Raw genomic sequence first — 21563 nt, forward strand, 5'->3', positions numbered from 1 at the left:
CGATTTGCATTCGATCACCGCCTGTGGGTGGGCTTTCCGCTGTCACCGGAGGTGCCCATGGTGATTTTGTAGCGCTCGTATTTATCGGAACATGCAATCTACCGACCGCAGGTAATGTTTAATGATAAAAGCAGCTTCCTGTCAATTTCTATATAAAAATGTTTCATCAATGAAACCAACCCATCAGTAGTACCTATCGGTCAATCAGTAAACTCGGTAAATCGATAACCCCACTCCTCCTCTCCAAGATGGTTTTGCATAGGTTTGTCCTGCTAGTAACGACCTACGCTCTAGTTGTGCAATTATCCCTTCACCGGGTGGAAAGTGTAAATATTTGCCATTCTGTGGAGAACATTTCCTTCTAAGTGTTATTGACGGACCGTTTTCTATTTGTATATCACGGTGCTTTTTGCTTGGCTGCCAATTGGACGGTGTTGAACAGAAATCGACCATGGAGCAAATGGCCAAAGCGAGCGAGATGATGCGGAGTGTTTGCGTCGGCAAAACGAAAGCACCCATGGACATGCTCGATGGACTGGGCCGGGGAGAATTTGCTGACAACAAGGAGCTAAAATGCTACGTCAATTGTGTGCTGGAGATGATGCAGGCGGTGAGTTCATTAAGGAGTTTTGTTTTTTTGTAATCAGTCAGGGAGGTATACATCGCCCATATTCTTGTTTTCGTTCGAACTATATTTTTCATACATTTTTTTATTGTATGGAAAAACGGTTCGAACGGAAACGAGAATATGGGTGAATATCATGGCCTCTACTGTAATGCAATCCCGCTGGGTGTTTTGATTATTTATTTTCCATGTAGGTTAAGGTGGGGAAACGCAGGTACATTTATTAATTTATTTGTTTGTCAATATTAAAAAGGCTTAATGCAACCGCAATGATGGTTTGCTTTTTCAAACTAGCATTGAGACTACATTGAGACTGGCAAAACAATAAATAATTCAAGTAGATGGCTCTTTTTTCCCTAGCTTATCCTATTTTTGTTTCCCTAAGTAGATTTAATTTTGTTCCGATATTTTAAGTAGTAGGGGTTCCTGGGGTTAAATACATCATGGTATGTTAAGGACATCAAGGTGTTTTCCCGTTAAAATCAACAGTGAATATTATGTATTGCATACATTTTCTTAAGCATTATTTAGTTGTTTATATTCGCAATATACAGTCGAATTACGCTCGTTGGGCTATCTTTAAGTTGGCTACGTTTTAGTTGGGCTCCCGTTAGTTGGGCTGTAGCCCACCTAAATCGAAGTCAAACGTAATTTCTGACATTGCAGATTCACAATTTAGATAGTTACTAAACGATTTTGATGATAATAGACTATCGATGTATCCGCAAGCAATTTTCAGCTTTGACAGCTCAGCCCAACTAACGAAAGCCTTTCACCAAGTGGGCTATGGATTAAACCCAACCAGCGAAAGTTGACTGTACATGAACACTTTGAAAAAAAAAAACCTTTAAGCAAGCACCACACGGGCAAAAATATTGTCAATACCCAGAAGTATTGACAATCATATTGATACAAATATTGACGACGGAAATATTGATGAACATATTGACGCAAAATTAGAAAAGTTTGATTTCATGTTTCAATATTTCCCCTCATTTTCCCCTACGGTTTGACTACAGCAGCAGATGGTGCCTGTTTCTTGGTAACTTTTGTCAAGGTGGTTGTGATTTGACTCGGAATATTCCATCGGATACATAAATGTTAGTGAGGAGCGACCCTGTATTGATGAACCCCAGAAAAATTGTAGAAAATATTGACATGATATTATTGATGGAAACATTGACAAAACTTCTGTCATGTGGGGTGCACTTTAAAAGTTGTTTCAGAAATTGGGTTCTTTAAGGGTATTGAGGTAAATGCATATTCGTAATCTGCATTAAAAATGGAACCCAAGCCCAAAAGTTAATAAATTTTGGTAAACTGGAACTATTTTAAATAAGAACGATTACATTTGCAAAAATCACTTTATTAGCGCCCCTCGGTGTCACTTTGTATGGGAGCGAGCTGTCAGTTTGTCAGTTTAGTGTCAAACAATGAAGTTATTATTTTGCTTTAAATCTTGATTTAAAAATCGAGATGAAAGTGTGTGGGTTCGAAAAAAATATCGCTGTGCTCAGAAAACGAAGCTCTTTCAGATATATTTGGGCAAAATGCACCCATGCTAGGGTAAAATGTACTATAGCAATGGGGCAAGACGCACCATAATTATGAGGCAAAAGGCCTTGCCGTCTTCAGACCAACTGGCGTTGACGGGGACTCTAGCTCTTTACTCCATATATGGTAAAACCCATAAGCAAACGTCAAAGGTCAGACTGTGCGTGAAACATGTCGGACTTCGTACTATCAACAATCAATACGAAACTAACGATTTTAAATTGGCTCACCACTTTAGTAGCCTATTGGTCCCAAGCAAACGATTAACGTACCCTATTCTAGTCGAAATTCTAGTACTACGCAATGTTTGTTTTGATTAGCTATGAAAGTTTGACAGATAAAATGAGGGGTTATTGGTTTTTCCTATGTTTCGAGGGGTGAATCGATTAGCTTGGGACCGAAGAGAGTACCAGAGCTGAGCCAAAAAGTTGAGCACGTTATTTCGGGACCTTCTAGTCTTAGAGTTACCTCTATGGTACTATCACAAACGAAGTGACAGACGACTAACTGGCGAAGAAATCCATTAAAATAATGTGGTTCACTGTAATAGAATTTTCTTGGAAGCTTGTGCCATCATCAACCAGATGGGTTAGTTTTTTGTTTTGATTTGAACAAAGTTGATTTTGTGTACAATGATTCTTTGACAGTGTGCAAAGAGTGTATCATTTTGTCATTTTTTTATGCATTTCAGTTTTGAGTAGAGTGAAAGAGATAGAACCAAAACATTCTAATACATTTGGTGAAAATGCTAGTACAATCCAGTAGTAGCAACAATCAATACGAAACTAACGATTTCAAATTGGCTCAGTACTTGACTAGTCTATTGGTCCCAAGCAAATCGATTAACGTAGCCCATTCCAGTTGAAATTCTAGTACTACACTATGTTTGTTTTGATTCGCTATGAAAGTTTGACAGATAAAATGAAGGCTCATGGATTTTCCTATGTTTCGAGGTGCATCGATTAGCTTGGGGCCGAAGAGAGTACCAGCATATATAGAGGTAACTCTAAGACTCGCTCTAAGACCAGAAGCTCCCGAAGAAACGTGCTCAACATTTTGGCTCAGCTCTGGTACCATCTTCGGTCCCAAGTTAATCGATGCACCCCTCGAAACATAGGGTAATCTACGAACCCCTCATTTTATCTGTCAGCGAATCAAAACAAACATAGCGTAGTACTAGAATTTTGGCTAAAATGGGGTACGTTAATCGATTTGCTTGGAACCAATAGGCTAGTCAAGTAGTGACCCAATTTAAAATCGTTAGTTTCCACCGGTTGGTACCAGAGCTGAACCAAAAAGTTGAGCACGTTTCTTCGGGACCTTCTGGTCTTAGAGTAACCTCTATAGAACTAAAACATTTACCAGTACATTTGGTGAAAATGCTAGTACAATCCAGTAGAATGTTTTGGTTCTATTTATTTCACTCTACTCAAAACTGAAATGTATAAAAAATGCCAAAATGATACACTCTTTGCACACTGTCAAAAATCATTGCACACAAAATCAACTATGTTCAAATCAAAACAAAAATACTAGCCCATCTGAACAAAAAATCAAAAATCTAGGCTGATGGCACACCCAAGTAACCAAAAGTTCTGATAAAAGGCTATTTGTGGCTTAAGCAGCTTGGTTGGTGGTAGCCTATGGAATTCTAAGCAGCCTCATTTTTAAGTCGTTATAAGAACTTGAAAGTTCCGGTATCATAATTGAAGAACATTCTTAGCAGCTTCTGTCGGAACTTGAACGGAACTTTTAGAAAATAAATTTAAAAAGATTTTTTTTTCCTCTACACCAAAATTCTATATTAAGTTGAAAGTTATTTCTAAAGACAGGTATTAATGTGTAATGATTTATCACAGCATTAGTAGTAGAATTGGAGCTGTTTGATGAATAAACCCACCCCTCCTGCGTGAGAGCCCCAGCATGAACCGCTGCGTCATCTGAGATATAATAAAGTGAGTTGTTGTCCGGCCTACTGTTGGAGTTTTCAGTGCCAGCTGACTGACTTGAATACGAAACACAACACCTTGATGAATTTTAAATTGGTCCTGAATAGAAATTTACATTAGCCCAACGTTTGATTTTGATGTCTCAGCATCGAAATCAAATGTATGCCTGATGTCAAACATTAGAAAACATTATGATTTAGTTGTATTTAAGCAACGTAACATCAACAATCAATACGAAACTAACGATTTTAAATTGGCTCACCACTTTAGTAGCCTATTGGTCCCAAGCAAACGATTAACGTACCCTATTCTAGTTGAAATTCTATTACTACACTATGTTTGTTTTGATTCGCTATGAAAGTTTGACAGATAACATCAGGGGTGTGTGGATTCATGCAGAACATGCAGGGGTGAGTGAAATAGCTTGGGACTGCTTGGGACCGTTGTTCTGGTACTGAGTGAGCCAAAAATAATAATGATTTTCTTCGGGACCCAGTGGTCTTAGAGTTACCTCTATGGTTATAACATGTTATAGCGCTATCTTGATGGTGGTTTCTGTGTTGCAATTATTTGACAACCGTTATAACATGTTACAACTCTCCAGTCTGAACAAAGCATAAAACGCTGTCCAGACTGGAGAGTTATAACATGTTATAACGGTTGTCAAATAATTGCAACACAGAACCCACAATCAAGATAGCGCTATAACATGTTATAACTCTGTAGTCTGAACGTACTATAACAGTGGAATGAATAAATTTTTATTAATCATTCTTTACAGGCTACTTTGATAGGTTTAGGTTTCAGCTGGTTGCTGTGATTGTTCGTTATCTCAACACTTTGCACACTGTAAAAAATCATTGCACACAAAATAAACTATGTTCAAATCAAAACAAAAATACTAACCCATCTGAACAAAAAATCAAAAATCTAGGCTGATGGCACAAGCTTCTAAGAAAATTCTATCACAGCGAACCACATTATTTTAATTGATTTCTTCGCCAGTTAGTCGTCTGTCACATCGTTTGTGGTTGTACCATAGAGGTAACTCAAAGGCTAGTAATCCTATATACAGAGATTCGCGTTTTGTTTACAAAAGCTGCTAACACTTGCCGTGGAGCAAAATGTTCCAGCTTTGTGCGTGACTTTATCGTTGTCTACGCTATGAGTTTGTTTGAATTCTCTGTTAACTGGTTAACCATTGAGTTTGTGTAGTGTATGTTACAATGATAATTATTTGGTGTTATCTAGATAAAATTTAAGCTTCGTACAATACCACTTCGAGCACACGCAATTGTATTTGATTGCTAAATAATTAAAATTTATTGCTGGAAAAAATAGAAATATTGCGTACTGTTTTATTGCGCACTTCACACCAAACTGGACAAATAAGCACGTTTTCAAAGGGTGATAAAAGTGCGTTTCGTTTTCAAAGGGTGATTAAAGCACCGACAAACCGACATGAATGACCATAGCAAAAACAATAAAATTTCTGGCCAAAGCACTCTACACGGTAAGAAAAAAATACTCAAAATTAAGTTAAAAAAAAACTCAACGTTGGGTTCTATCATTTGAGGTCCGCCGTTGAGTGAATCAGAAAAGCGGCGTTGGTTAAAATTTACTCAACTATTGAGTAATAATAAATGAACTCAAATATAAGTTTATTTTCATTGAGGTTGCTTTTATGCGCCTTTAACCATTTCATTTTCACAAGCGTTGATAGACGAGTGGTCAACACACGGGCCCCGTAATCTCAACGTCCATGGTTCGGTTCCAGTCTGCTCCGTCTTATTATTTTTTTGTCAACTTGGTCAACGTGGATTCATGATCAGGATTACTCAAAATTGAGTTTTCTTCTTTAACTTAATTTTACCTAGCCCCACGGAAGCCACGTGATGAGTGAAAGGAACTCAATTTTGGGTACTTTTTCTTACCGTGTACTGACATCTAGCTCCGTGTTCGCGGGAAATATTTAGCAAAGCCATGAATCCGCATGCAAAAGTTATGAATTGGATCGTGTTTGATCTACTCTGGACAAATTGTTTTTATCTAGATAAAAAAAAATCCTATGGTTTTGACAGTTTGGATCACTGCACTTTTAAATCGACCGTTTGCAATTTTCGGGCAAAAGTCAGAATTAAGTGTCACGTCGGTTTGTCGGTGATAAAAGTGCGAGTTTTTTTTCTAATCGTCTTGTTGTCTTCAGTGAACTCATTCCTTATAATACAAGCAATGAGTGCTCCAAAGGTACACCAAAACGATTTGACGGAATCGTGCACTTTTATCACACATTTTGAATTTTTGGGACAATCCAGTTGTAGATGCAATCAGCACCTAAAATAATGAACTAAAAATATATAAAAAATATCCATTCACAATTTATTATATTATTTTTTTACAATGCATAAAACTCTCTTTTGTCATACGCATTTTACTACTATATTATTTTTTTAATTTTATTTTTAAACTATTTGTTTGAATTTATTTCACCCCGATTATAATATTTTTTAACTCATTCCTCTGAATATTTTCTAATCAGAATGCTCGTTTGGCTCACATTTTGACAGTTCTCACTGCTCGATTGGCTCAAAATGGCCGCTTCCGCGAATCTCTATATATAGGATTACTATCAAAGACCAGAAGGTCCAGAAGAAACGTGCTTAAATTCTTGGCTCAGCTCTGGTACTCTCTTCGGTCATTTTGTGTAAGATAGCAAAAAGAATAGAATGACGCGAGCTTTTTGCAATCTGAAATTATGCGTCGAAAAAAAAACTGCATTTGAATTTTTCCAAAATGCATCAAAGTAAATTGAACCTTAACCATTGTTCTCAGTGTTCACTCGGCTGTCGGTACACGAAGAAGTACATTTCCCTCAATTCCGGGGTTCAGCCCGATAACCCAAATTTGAGTAAATCGCATATAGTAGTTTCCATTTAACACCAGCAAAAAAACTACCTACTCTTAAGTGTATTCTACCCAAAATTAAGTTTAATTCACGTAAATTTGAGAATATGCAATTTACTCAAAAGTAACTTATTGGGCCGAACTATATCGTTGGGACGAAACTCTCGTTCCTTTTTTGACAACAATAATGAGTGCAAGTGAGAGACAAAAGTCAATATTAAGTAAAAAGAACTCAAATTTTGGGTAGTATTTTTTCTCCGTGTAGAAGCAGGCCACTCTCGTGTGTCGCGCAATCGTCTGATTACTCGGCAGCAACCATTGTGTGATCAGCAGTTCTTTCGGTCGATGCGTCGTCTACTTTGGAAATCAACCGTTTCGTGATGAGTGTGTGAGTGCTGACCACGTTTTGCGTCCATTGCTGCAATGGAAGCACTCTGCCCCTCGTTGGCGACACTGCCATTCAATGAAACCGCTGCTAGCGGCTCCCGTTCTGATGGAGGAGGCTTTTTGGATAGCTGAAGAAAAAGTTTTTATTGTGTTGTACCTTTTGACTATAGTTTAAAGATGTTCTGATGGAGGAGGCTTTTTGGATAGCTGAAGAAAAAGTTTTTATTGTGTTGTACCTTTTGGCTATAGTTTAAAGATGTATTGTATAGTGACCAAGAATCCTCGGCTCTGTAAAGTTAATTCGGTTGAGCCGTATCAAATTAATTAATTATCAAAAAAAAAAACCATTTGTTCCATTTTTTCCAGATTCGTAAAGGCAAAGTGAACGCCGAAGGTGCAATCAAACAGGTGGACCTGCTCATCCCGACGGAAATCGCAGAACCCACCAAGAAGGCTTTCGATATGTGTCGAAATTCGGGTAACTTGAGATGAAAGCATTCGGGATTGGAATTTTTCTCTAATTGCACATAAATTCTTTGTTCTTTGCAGCGGATGGCATCAAGAACAACTGCGAAGCCGCTTGGGCGCTGGTCAAATGTCTCCATCAGAACAATCCTAAATTTTTCTTTGCTTAAACTTGCTATGGTATCAAAAGGTGGTTCTCTTATGTCTCGTATGGTAGATGCATAGTTATTTTTAAGATGCAAGCATGAATAAAGCATGAATAAAAACAGTGACGTCACAAATTCAGGGTTTGTTCCGAGATATGCGAATTAAACATTAATCTTGTTATATCATTCATATCAAGAGCAAATTTTCATTACGTCGAATGTAACAAAGGTAAACAAAGTCGAGCTATCAGTGTCAATCGATTCTCCTGCTATTACACTATATACTGTACGAATATAGGATCAAATCCCATTTTTAAATTTATTTACCAGTCAAATTGCTTTTTGACGTAATCACCTTCCGATCAAAATAGTTTTCGATGTTACTTAAGTCACCCAATTTCTATGGAGATGCCGTTTGACTTAAGTAACAGTGCTGAGAAACCCGTGAAAAGTGTACGTTCGTCGTTTCGCTTTCTCATTATTAAAGTGAATAAATCGAACTGTTTGTTGCTAAGATGATTTCGGTGGTCCTAAAATGATGAATGGGCTGCACGTAAGGAGACGTAATTGATAATTCTCCCGAATATCCTGGTAAATACACTTTGACTTAAGTAACAATAGGGGCCACCAAACGACGTATAATAACTTTTGACTCAAAAACCAGTATTTTTAGCATGAAAGCTAGCGATTTGCATTTGTATGATTAAAACCCTGCTAAATATGTTAAACATTGCTATCACTATGAGATTATATGTGTTTACTTGGAAATAGGAATAACTTTTCGGTCATCAAAACAAAACTTTATTTTTCTCGGATTGGTGCGAATGTTACTTACGACATAATGAAAATTTGCTCTTGATATATTGTACAAATCAACAATCCTGTGCAATTTCTACAGCAACGAGTAAGCTATGATTCGACAGATTGGCCTTAAGATATCACATTTAACACTTATGACGAGTTTGATTCGGAGAATTGTCCATTAAACGAGCGTCGGTTGGGTCAAGATTATGGGAGAATGAACTTGGGGTTGTTGGCATAAAAGCAATTGAGCAGAACGTAGGCTGATTCACAATGATCCTTGATTCCCTGGGCTGTTAAGAGAAGTTTGGCAATTCAAATTATTAAGAAAAACAACTTAAAGGTTTGTGCGTGCACTAATCTAACCGGCATCTTTGCAGGCTTCCAATCCTATGCGGAAAGCCGGTTTGAAGTCCTCCGGAAGTAGTTGATCGATTTGCTTCAACGATTTCTCGTAGCTGATTTTTCCACGCTTTGTCTAAAATATTCAAAACGCAATACATATCAACGATTTGTGTTAGAAAGGTTTTAGCTAAAATCATACCACTTGCATCATGTCGAGCAGACAGCTGACGTAGCATTTGAAATTTTTCGTATCGGGGAAGATGCCATTTTTTCCTCCATCCAGAATATCTAGTTTGAGACAAAATACGTAATAGGTAGTTTACATTAATATTCGAAACAAAGAGTTTGTCATGTCATTTGGCAAATTTTTTCACATTTTGTGAAAATTTCTCTCAAACAAGCGTACCATCGGTTAGTTTGTGCTTGGGTTGGCACACCTGTCGGAACATTTTGGCTGTCTTTTCCATCTGCTCCTTGGTAACTCCCTAGAGGTGAAATTGAATTAAAGAACAATTAGGGTCATATTTCAGTCTATCCAAACCACTTGCAGTGAACACCTACGCAATCATGTCCGTTGAATTGGGTGCACAGTATGAGGGTTGTCGTCAGCAGTAGAAACCTCCAGCTGAATTCCATATCGTATCGGAACGGCTAGGTGGCACGCTATCTCACGCTAAACGATTGCGGCGAGGGTCTTCATCATTGTGTGTTCCCCCTCAACTAATAGAGAGGAGGGGTTTTGCGCTGGTGGGTGATTTGATGATGATACGACGATATATTAACAAGTCATCGTTGTAGGGAGATTCCCTCGCTTGTTTTTTATGAATCAAACCGGCTAAAGTTACCACTGGAGGTTTATAGGATAATCACTTTTAATTGATACCTCTTGAGATTGATCGTTGAAATCAAACTGAGTAGGTTGTTAGCTGAGGGGATTTGTTTTATAGTTTTTGGGTCAGTTACTGTCGATTTATTGGGGTGACGATTAGTAGGAAGTGGTTTCAATTACCGTGTATGGTTAATTGCTGCTATTATGAAATTTGCCGTAATTAACGCCACACACACGCACTAAAGGGCCATTAGATCCGTTTGCGTTGCGTTGACGTAAATTAGACAGTTTGACATATGATATAGCTGTCACTTTGTTTTTTTTTTTTTTTCCTTTGGTTTGTTTTTTCCGTCGATCTTGTTTTCCGTGCTGAGCACCAATGCTACCGACGTGCCAGGAAGGCAGCTCCCACACCTGGACCCTACCTATCGACCCATTAACTCATGAACCGGGGACCAACGGCTTTACTTTCCATCCGAAGGAAGGCGTGATCAGAGATGTTATGCCTCAAGAACATCCCGGCGGCGCCGACTGGGATTGAACCCAGGCCTGCTGGGGTGAGAGGTAATCACGCTTACCACTACACCACCGGCGCCGTTAGCTGTCACTTTGTCGCAACGTGTCAGATCCGGATCTAATGTGGGTGGCCCTTAACGCTTTAGGATATTTTGATCATAACGGAAGGAAGTTGTGCACAATGTGCAACCGAAAGTATCGGTCATTGTTTTAACACTCCAAATACCAGGTTCACGAATCACTAGGTCCTAAATGTTCAACTAGTAGTTTCGCAACCAATTTTCAAAATTCTTTCACCAAGGTCTTACCCATATCATCTAGTTGACCACCTACTGTTTATAGGGGTCCCAACTAACAATTTTCACACTGTAAACGCTTTACTCATTTCATTTATACAGTCTCAAGCTGTATTCAAACGTTATACGATATGAGGAAACCTTTACTCAATCTCTATACAAGCAAATCTGGCGAACTTAGTCAGCTACTTATAGCTGTTGGAACGGTCGGGAGAAGCTCTTATTGCATATCCATTAACGCTTCTATACAGTTGTTATCCTGCTGTTTAGTTGTGTGTGAACTTTATTTATTTATTATTAACTTATTTGATAAGACTCAACCGAATTAACTTTACAGAGCCGAGGATTCTTGGTCACTATACAATACATCTTAAAACTATAGTCAAAAGGTACAACACAATAAACACTTTATCTTCCGCTATCCAAAAAGCCTCCTCCATCAGAACTGGAGCCGCTTCCAGTGGTTTCATTGTATGGCAAATTGTTGTACGCCAACGAGGGTCAGAGCGCGTCCATTGCAGCAATGGACGCAAAACGTGGTCAGCACTCACACACCCATCACGAAACGGTTGCTTTCCAAAGTCGACGACGCATCGACTGAAAGAACTGCTGATGAAGAACAATGAGGAGGACCACACAATGGTTGCTGCCGAGAAAACAGACGATCGCGTAGCACACATCGAGAGTGGCCTGCTTTCGACGACAGCCGAGTGAACACTGTGTGTGAACTTTAAAGGCGCTTATTCAACCTTTTCCCGGTTATCCAATAATCACTACACAGCTTTCTCTTGAAGCCGGGCTAAATACTGTTTACGCTTTTTTATGAAGGAATTTATTGAGTTTATTTAGCTGTGAATCAAATTAATCGAAATTAGTTACAAATCATCACCAAATTATTTACCCTGCACCGGAGAACCTGGAATCGAACTCGAGACGACCTCATTGGCAAACCTTGACACTACCAACTGTGCTACGCCAACACTTTGAACTTATGTAAACAAATCAACATTCCCTTCTATAACAAAATCGCTGAGTAGAGGCTTTATAATAGTACACATGAATCACTTTTCTCGACTAGTCATAAAAGAGCAGAGTAAAAGCTGTAAAACTGCACACGTCTAAAAATAAACCTAGTTGACTGTGAAAATGCTTCCGAAGTAGCTCTAACACAGTTTATAAGCTGAGTATAGGTTGTTTAGTTGTTGAAAAAGCACTTTTGATGTTTATGTTATTCAGAAAGAGTGGTTGGTTGTGTAGAAGCCTCGTAGAAGCCATCAAATGAGTAATATATTCACTTTGTTAGCTTTGTTTTGCAGCTACAAGTTGAAAGTTGGGTAGTGTATGTATAGAAGTGACATTAGCGTTTATGCTGATGTTATTCAGTGCGACTGACAAATTGAATAATGGTTGTGAGAAAGTTGAGTAAACGCTCTCCAAAACTATTTTGCTAGCTTTTGCTTGTAGCTGTATCTGCAGCTTCTTTTCAGCTACTTTACAGCACAACGCTGGAAAAGTTGGCTTACAAAGCTGAAAATGTTAGTTGGGGAGTTTTGCCTTGCAAAATTCAACGACGCAAAAATCACGGATGAGTTTTCAGGTTCAAAAATGCATTGCTTTCTATTTTGGCGTTATTCATTTATATTACTATTGTTTGCGCATCAAGGGTTGGAAAACTAACACAACATGCATAGGCATGATATCGTTTGACGTTTGAGTGGTTTTTATGAGTGTAATACCCTGGACAGACTATGGCTTATATCATGTAATATAGGCTGTCTTGCAATGAGCACTCATACATTGAATTTCCAGTGAAAACTAGATGTATGAGTGTTCATTGCAAGACAGCCTATATTACATGATATAAGTCATAGTCTGTCCGGGGTATAAAGCTGGAATGATTTTTCGGCGTTGTGAGTGTGAGTGCATGAATATGCATGAGAATCTCAAGCGTGAATTTTGTTTGCCAGTTTCGCACGCGAGTTTATTCTCGCAGGGAGGCTCAATGAATGAGATTTGAGAATGATTTTCCGAACACTGGGTGTGAGCCTGACAAGTCCCAAGCAAAACTACACATAATATAATAGGTATGCTTAATTTTACTAAAATCGTAATCTAGCTTCACAGTTAATACATATTTTGAACATACCTATAGCTACTAAAGCACTCTAGTAAAAGTATGGACGACTATCACCACAAAACTATAAAAAAGTTGTTCTAATCGAGCAAAGCAGTGCGTTTGACGGTTCGATTGGAACGACTGTTGACGCTTTTACTTAGAAGACTTTAGCAGATACCATTATAAATAACTAATGCATACAAGCACCTATGCCGTTCGGCAGCTCTTTCTCCATGGTTTCTCTTGCATAGATTATGTATAGTCTCGCCATGGATCATTGACCATCTTGGTCGTTCCGGGACCATCCGATTCTCGTCATCGAGTCTCTCTTCGCCTAACCACAGTTCAGTGAAACAATGTTCCGAAACTATTACAATACAGTATAGTGAATGGTGGTATTAACTTGTAAATGCAACAACAATCCAGCCGAGTTATTAAAAAAAGAGAAGAACGATGAAGATAATCGATCATTGCAGTTAGCCCCTATGATTCTGAACACTAGAATATAGTCTATTCATGAAAACCCTGAAAACCATGAAGATAGAGCCGTAGAAAGGCATGGTTTTAACTGATTTACAGCAAACTAAAATTCCGAGCTGCTCCGTGGTCCCCATCTCGAAAAAAAAAACCATCCCGCAGGGCAGTCTGTTGGGCCCGTTGCTTTAGAGCATCTGCACTTCCGACATTCCTCCCCTCGGAGACCGTTTGCGTGTTTTTCCTGTTCGCAGATGATACCGCAATAGCCGTCAAAGGAAGGTTGCCTCACGAAATAACGAACTAACTTCAACGATGTCTTAACCCCTTTGCTGATTATGCCACCACGTGGAAAATCAAAATCAATGCCTCCAAAACACAAGCGATCATGTTCCTCCATCGGCAATCGCCCAAACTGAAACCGGCTCCATATTGTATTGTACTCATGGATGGCACAAGGGTTGAGTGGTCTGCCGAAGTAACCTATCTCGGGATGTTGTTCGATGAAAAGCTCCTCTTCCGTTCGCATCCGCTGATTTGCAGCAGATCCCGCCTCTCAAGGGTGAGCAAACTAGCTGTCTACAAACAAATCATAGCACCTGCGATCCTCTACGCAGCTCCTGTGTGGGAATCATGTGCACAGACTCACAGGAACAAAATCAAGGTCGCTCAGAATAGAGTGCTGAGGATGTTTCTTGATCGTCCTGTCGACCTAGAATAACAAATCTACACGAAGAGGCAGGCATTCCCAAAATAGATTCTAGAAGTAACGAAATTAAGACTAAATTTGCACAAAAATGTAATACATCAGAACATGCTTTGACAAGCAATTTGTATAAAGTATAGATAGTACACCTTACACTCAGTTTTCTTTTGTACCAAGCTCGGCTGTGCTAATCTCGGCAAAAAAGTTTTACTGAGATCTCAGCAAAAATTTCATTTGTTAGCTGAGATTCAGCTAAGCGTTATCCGAGACTCATCAATCAAATGTCGCTTTTGCTGAGATTTCAGTGAAACTTTTTTTTGCCGAGATTTGCACAGCCGAGCTCGGTAGAAAAAAAAAAAAACAAAAAGAGACAGCCCTATGGGGTTGTACCAACAATCAATATGAAACTAACGATTTTAACTTGGCTCACTACTTGACTAGCTTGGTCCCAAGCAAATCGATTAACGGACCCCATACTAGTCTTAGAGCTACCTCTATGGTTGTACCACAAACGAAGTGACAGACGGAGTGGCTCGAAAACTTTGGTGACTAACCTGCTATTGCAGTTTTTCAGTGTGCCACATGGCAACACCACTACTACTGGATTGTACCACATGGCAACACTACTACCAACAATCAATACGAAACTAACGATTTCAAATTGGCTCACTACTTGACTAGCCTATTGGTCCCAAGCAAATCGACTAACGTACCCCATTCTAGTATAAATTCCAGTACTACACTATGTTTGTTTTGATTAGTTATGAAAGTTTGACAGATAAAATGAGGGGTTAGTGGATTTTCCTATGTTTCGAGGGGTGCATCGATTAGCTTGGGACCGAAGATAGTACCAGAGCTGAGCCAAAAAGTTGAGCTCGTTTCTTCGGGACCTTCTGGTCTTAGAGTTACCTCTATGCTACTACCATAGAGGTAACTCTAAGACCACTGGGTCCCGAAGAAAATCATTATTATGTTTGGCTCACTCAGTACCAGAACAACGGTCCCAAGCAGTCCCAAGCTATTTCACTCACCCCTGCATGTTCTGCATGAATCCACACACCCCTGATGTTATCTGTCAAACTTTCATAGCGAATCAAAACAAACATAGTGTAGTAATAGAATTTCAACTAGAATGGGGTACGCCATAGAAGTACTTGGGACCAATAGGCTACTCAAGCAGTGAATCAATTTAAAATCGTTAGTTTCCACCCCCTGCTACTACAGAATTGAACTTGCATTTTCACCAAATGTACTAGAATGTTTTGGTTCTATCTCTTTCACTCTACTTAAAATTGAAATGCATAAAAAAAATGACAAAATGACACACTCTTTGCACACTGTCAAAGAATCATTGTACACAAAATCTACTTTGTGCAAAACCAAAACAAAAATACTATCCCATCTGGTGGATGATGGCACAAGCTTTTTATTTTTAATATCTTCCAAAGCGCAAAAAGTCGTAACCTGACCAAGGAGTGCACAAAAAAAAAATGTAATATCGATCAACGTAATTCAAGCTGATGTATGAAATAATGATTTAATAGCAAAAAGCAGATACAATATTATATCAATGGATGTAATTTTGTTCGCAAAATTGATGTACATCGTACAATGTGATATTACACAACCGATGGATTGACCTGGTTGCAGCAGTTTCGATGTAATATTCAACAGCTTTTTTTGCTGTGTGGTCACTCTGCACACTTGTTTTGCGCCATCTTTTTTCTCAGTGTACCTCAGTGTGCCGCAGCTGTACCGGCAGTGCCAAGAAGTCATTGAACTGACTTTTGATTGCTTGTGAATAATGCCTTGTTTGGCAACCCGGTATTTTAACAGCTCTTATTTTTGTTTTGTTTTTCAATGTTTTCAAAAACGACACGGACTCCAGTTTGGACTACACACTGGATGCATCCGTCTCCAAAGGATGCCTGCAACGGACGAGCTCCGTTGCTACACGATCCTTCCATCTTCGGCAGAAGGCCCACCCCGCACAACGAACGTCAAACATCAATTAACCAACCCTTCTGGGAGCCGGCGGAGGATCGAATTTTTCACCGCCCGAGTATCATCTGTCGGAAAACTGGAAACCAACACACGTCGGACTGATGAAGGACACACCGCTGACCCGAAACGGACCACCAACCCGTACACCCTGCCGGACAATTCGATCAGCTTCAAGGTCTACAGCGCCTCCAAGAACAATCGCTTCTCAGGCCAGCAGAAACCGCATTCTCCACTTCTTCAATACTCCACCCGTATGCCGTCCGAGAATCTGCTGCTGACTGCATTCACCACCAAGGACTGCCACCTATAGTCGCTATATTCATAGTCTGGCGGATAGAATCTCGGGAACCAATTGAACTCAAGGCTCGCCTACGCAAACTAATACCATCTTTGGGTTGTGGAAAGTTTCCCTTATCCGATGATGCCGGTAATTTGCGTTGTATTGACGGGGAAAGAATAATTTACGTTTGTTTATAAATGTTAATAGTACCCTTTCAATTGTTTGCCTAAAATATATTGAATTGGTTCCACTTTTTGATAGATCGAAATTATATCCGCCAGACTATGAGTATAGCGACTTTACTGCCACCCGTCGCAAATCAACAATCGCTTTCGATGCGTCGCTTTATGATCGATTGGTGATAAAATTATTGAAATTGGTCTAGGGGCAGCTGAGTTATTAACGTTCAAAATCTTTCATAATTTTGTTACATGTTCCATTTTCGGTTTCTTACAATATAGAAATATCATATAGAAATCACAGACGTAGTCCTACGTCAAAATAGTTGTAGGTTAGTTGTAGTTGTAAATAGTAGTTATAAGTAGTTTCCTTTTTCTAATTTAAAACAAACCAATCCCACCAAGGTGGTCATTCTCTAAAACAGGCCTGATTGAACTAGGAACTGTTATTAATAATAATTGAAATTTCAAAAGAACTAAAGTTGAAAAGACGCATCTGTGTCACATGATAAAGGCCCAAACGCAATGTGGGCGGAAGCGGAACGGAAAGTTTGACATTTGTCACAAATGACATCATGCTGCCTAGCCGAAGTCGATTTGGTTCTATCTTGTTTTCAATCCGACAAGTAGGCTTACTCAGATCGGGCTTTTCCGCTGCCGCTGCCGTTCCGCTTCCGCTGTCATTGCGTTTGGGCCTTAACACATACATGTAAACATAACAAATACAAGAAATAAAGATCACTTAAATCCTTTAAATTTGTCGAACCTCTTAACATAATCCATCAGCATTGTTTTTATGAAGAGCTTTGCGTGGAACCATTCCTTTAAATTCCGTTATGATTGCTTATCTTTTGACAGACACGCGTATTTCGTCTACTACTTGCAGACTTTATCAGTGCCAAGTACTCAACACCACTGAAGAATCCATCTTTTATCTACGAGTTAAATACTAATCAATAGGTACTAAAAATCAGCAGGTATCCACTCCCTAGTCCACTCCATGTCACAATTTACCTAACCAGGTACCTAGGAAACTAGACGTAGCAGAAAGTTTAGAAATATTTAAACATAATCCATCAGCATTGCTTAATAGAGATCAAGGAAATGGATACTGTGATCCAAAGCAGACAATCATTCGTAAAGTTGAGATCCGTCTAATATCAAGGCTGCACTTTTGCATAAGGCAAACATCTGGATAATTTACTTGCCGCTCGACAGACGACGATGCGCATCAAACGAAAACCGTCCTTTTCAGGGCAACAAAATTAATTCCCCTCTCACCCCAGCAGGCCTGGGTTCAATCCCAGTCGGCACCGCCGGGATGTTCTGAGGCATAACATCTCTGATCACGCCTTCCTTCGGAAGGGAAGTAAAGCCGTTGGTTCCCGGTTCATGAGTTGATGGGTCGATAGGTAGGGTCCAGGTGTGGGAGCTGCCTCCCTGGCGTCGGTAGCATTGGTGCTCAGCACGGAAAACAAGATCGACGGAAAACAAATCAAGGAAAAAAAAAAAAAAAATTAATTCCCCTCAAACCAACCACATCACCAAAACAGTCCTTTTGAGGGCCACAAAACATCAAAACGGCTCTTTTCAGAGCCACAAACCATCGAAGTTATAAACGGAAAATGGACACTGATCAATTATTACATTTCGGAAGAAATCAACGGATGTTATAATAATATCGGGAATTTTAAATAACGTTCGATCAAAATAGTTAACATTTGTGAGCGTAGTCCTACGTCAACTGTTCGTACATGTAGTTTTTCAATAATTTCGAGTTGGTTTATTAGTGCTGTGTTTGGTTATTTAAAAAAATAGGATCGAAAGAGTTTTTAAGATTACCGCGAGTAAACAAACCGGTGCTATATTGGAGCCGGAATTTGGTAAGATCTATCTAATTATAAATTAAGTATATATGCTCATTTCCAGATACAGGTATTCCTCGTTATAACGTAACTGTCACTTTTGACTTCGATTGTCGATATCTCACAAATAACAATTTTATCATACAAATTGGCATGACCAATAGATGGAGGATTGTCTCATATCTCCGATGGTGTACTACTTTGCTTGATTTAATGATTGGTAGCTAGAATCAGCGATGGAAGCCAAAAGTGACAGTTACGTTAGAAGTACGTTACGTACTTCTAAATACGTCCCTGATTTCGAAACATCCGATATTTAGATCAAGTTTTGAGCTCGGATGTGCAAAAACTTCTACTTAATATTATAAGGCCAACTATCAGATTTGTATCGAACCGTACAGCTACGTCACAATTGATTCCGAGTAAATATAATTACGTGCAATTTGTTCCTCTCTTGTCATCACATTTATCGATGACAGAACATGATTGTTCAGTTTCGTAGCTATCCCTTACGCGAAATGTGAACTGATGACAAAACTGTCGGTCGTACTCCATTCGTTAATTATAGAGCTCACTTAACGATCTCGATTCAGGAACTGAAACCGTCTGAATATGATACTGTCGTGAACCCATTTCAACGCTGACCGGGGTGAGGTCTGGATGTTTTAACATGAACGGCAAACTTTTGATCATTTTCGGCGTGTGCTTGAGTAAGCTGAGTGGTGTTCTGAGTTCCATGACGGAAGAGGACATGAAGCGAGCTGCCGAAATCATGCGGAATGTCTGTCAGCCCAAGTACGATATTTCCGATGGTGAGTGGTTGGTTCGAACGTTGAATTTCTTTTGAATTTAATGCGATGTGATTGAACAGAAGTAGCAGCGGGTGCTTCCAGTGGAGTATTCCCAAATACCAGAGAGTTCAAGGTAAGAATAAGTCCAACAAATATCGTACAATTAATTCCCACCCTCCTTTGTGTTCCAGTGCTACGCTTCATGCTTGATGGATCTCACGCTTACCGTAAGCGGGTGAATTCTAGACTGAAAAAAAAATCTCAAATTAATGTTCTGATCTACTTAGGCAAAACGAGGCAAGCTAAACTACGATGCAGCGGTCAAGCAAATTCAACTGCTTCCGGATGACTACCGAGAACCGTTTCGCATTGGACTGGACTCGTGTAGGACTGCAGCGGATGGAATCGACGACTACTGCGAGGTGGCGTATGCTTTGCTCAAGTGTTTCTTCGCCGCCAGTCCGCGGTTTTTCTTTCCTTGAACGGAGGAAATGATATTTAATGCACAGACAAATATACGTAACTCTTTGAACTACTTTTGCTTCAAAATAACGTCCTGGAAACATAAGCTTGTATGTTATGACTCAAACAACGTTGCATACAAGATAAATACATTGTATAGAAATATCTTAGTGTCTTCGGTTAACTTCACAGATAAAAATTCTGAATTTTAATTGTGATTTAAACATTCATTTACGTAAACTTGTATTTCATTTCACGCAACCGAGGCAACTTGTAAACAATGTTGTTTACAAAGATGGGCTTTTGTATACAATATTTGCTACATTGCATGAAATGTCTCAGAACTTCACATGATTTATAATTTAAGCTTATATGATATGTGACGCTCCATTGCATGATGCACATAATATTGAACAGAAATTTACACTACTTTTTCGAACTGTGTTATTTCTTGTTTCATGGGGTATAAGGGTATAAGTGCACCGAATACACCAGGACGATTAGACAGAAATTTCATATTTAATTACACTTTTTTTATACGTGCAAACGAGCTTATCTGTTCAATCCTGATGAATGTGGGCGTCTTCGTGGAATACCTGTATAATGAGAGAGAGAAGGATTAGTAATATCCATTTAATTCCACTACCTTATTTGCTTATACTTGACAGATACGCGTATTTCGTTCACAATGTGCAGACTTCTTCAGTGTCTTGTACTAATACTCGACTGGTAGTGGAATTAAATGGAAATTACTAATCCTTCTCTCTCTCATTATCTGTTCAGTTTGGTGAGAAATTGAACGTTAGATCACAGACAAACAGATAAACAACTCGCAAGTTGTTCATCGAACACCACCTGTGGCGTGCATAGTCAGTTCCCTTGCATTTGACGTTTACACACTACCGCCATCTGTTCAGCGTACTACCCACCACAGTGTACTCAACAGATGGCGGTAATGTTTTAGCGACGATTTTTGACGATGATACACTGAGAAATATTCAATGTGTTATGTCTGTTTGTCTGTGATTAGATGCATATGCGATGATCCACAGGAAAGTGTTACGTCCTACGTCTGATTGTTTGATAAAGTCATACAGTAGTACACGGTGTTCTTAATAGTTTTTATAGATTTGAATGAGAAATTTCCAAAATGAACGAACTCAGATTGTTGTGATGCCAACATCATGAATGCCCCCAAATACTTCGAAACAGGGCCTAAAAAAGTAATTTTCATTTGAAAATCGTCAACTGATGATGATGCTGTCAAACCCAGTGATGCCACATATACAGATTTATCTGTAATCATACAGATTTTTTTAATATTTTGTTACAGATATCTGTATATACAGATTACAGATTTTTGACAAATATACAGATTTTTCAAATAAAGGGAATGTATTTTACATTATTTTTTTATATTTATTAATAACGATAAATAATCATTTTTTTCCTTTTAAGCAAATTGAATTCAATCTGAGCATCAAACCCAAATCGTATTTTTCACTACATAAATATTATTATTTTAGCTTCCAATGGACTTGGAATCAATGGACTTCTGATGTACAGATGTTCTGATTTCTCGTTGGAAGGGATATTACAATCAATACGAAACTAACGATTTTAAATTGGCTCACTACTTGACTAGCCTATTGGTCCCAAGCAAATCGATTAACGTACCCCATTCTAGTCAAAATTCTAGTACTATATAATGTTTGTTTTGATTTGCTATGAAAGTTTGACAGATAAAATCAGGGGTTATTGGATTTTCCTATGTTTCGAGGGGTGATTCGACTAGCTTGGGACCGAAGATAGTACCAGAGCTGAGCCAAAAATTTGAGCACGTTTCTTCGGGACCTACTTGTCTTAGAG

The 21563-nt window shown here is 39.0% G+C and overlaps 2 protein-coding genes across 2 annotated transcripts; one reads left to right on the forward strand and one right to left on the reverse strand.

Moving 5' to 3' along the window:
- The first annotated feature begins 448 nt into the window (after positions 1-448).
- On the forward strand, positions 449-19779 carry LOC135696971 (general odorant-binding protein 19a-like). Its single transcript, XM_065216517.1, has 8 exons — positions 449-610; positions 7786-7897; positions 7969-8048; positions 18506-18528; positions 19096-19253; positions 19313-19365; positions 19424-19459; positions 19520-19779. Exons 1-8 carry the CDS (start codon positions 452-454, stop codon positions 19712-19714), a joined length of 816 nt encoding a protein of 271 aa, XP_065072589.1. The 5' UTR covers positions 449-451; the 3' UTR covers positions 19715-19779.
- Positions 8235-10044, reverse strand: LOC135697832 (general odorant-binding protein 72-like). The gene is made up of 5 exons (XM_065217673.1): positions 9738-10044; positions 9583-9661; positions 9376-9464; positions 9198-9309; positions 8235-9124 (listed from the first exon to the last, which is right to left on the reverse strand). Exons 1-5 carry the CDS (start codon positions 9810-9812, stop codon positions 9039-9041), a joined length of 441 nt encoding a protein of 146 aa, XP_065073745.1. The 5' UTR covers positions 9813-10044; the 3' UTR covers positions 8235-9038.
- Positions 19780-21563: the final 1784 nt, after the last annotated feature.

Source organism: Ochlerotatus camptorhynchus, unplaced genomic scaffold (assembly GCF_037179485.1).
Source record: "Ochlerotatus camptorhynchus isolate MF236.1 unplaced genomic scaffold, CSIRO-AGI_Acam_v1.1 ptg000007l, whole genome shotgun sequence".
Lineage (NCBI taxonomy): Eukaryota > Metazoa > Arthropoda > Insecta > Diptera > Culicidae > Ochlerotatus > Ochlerotatus camptorhynchus.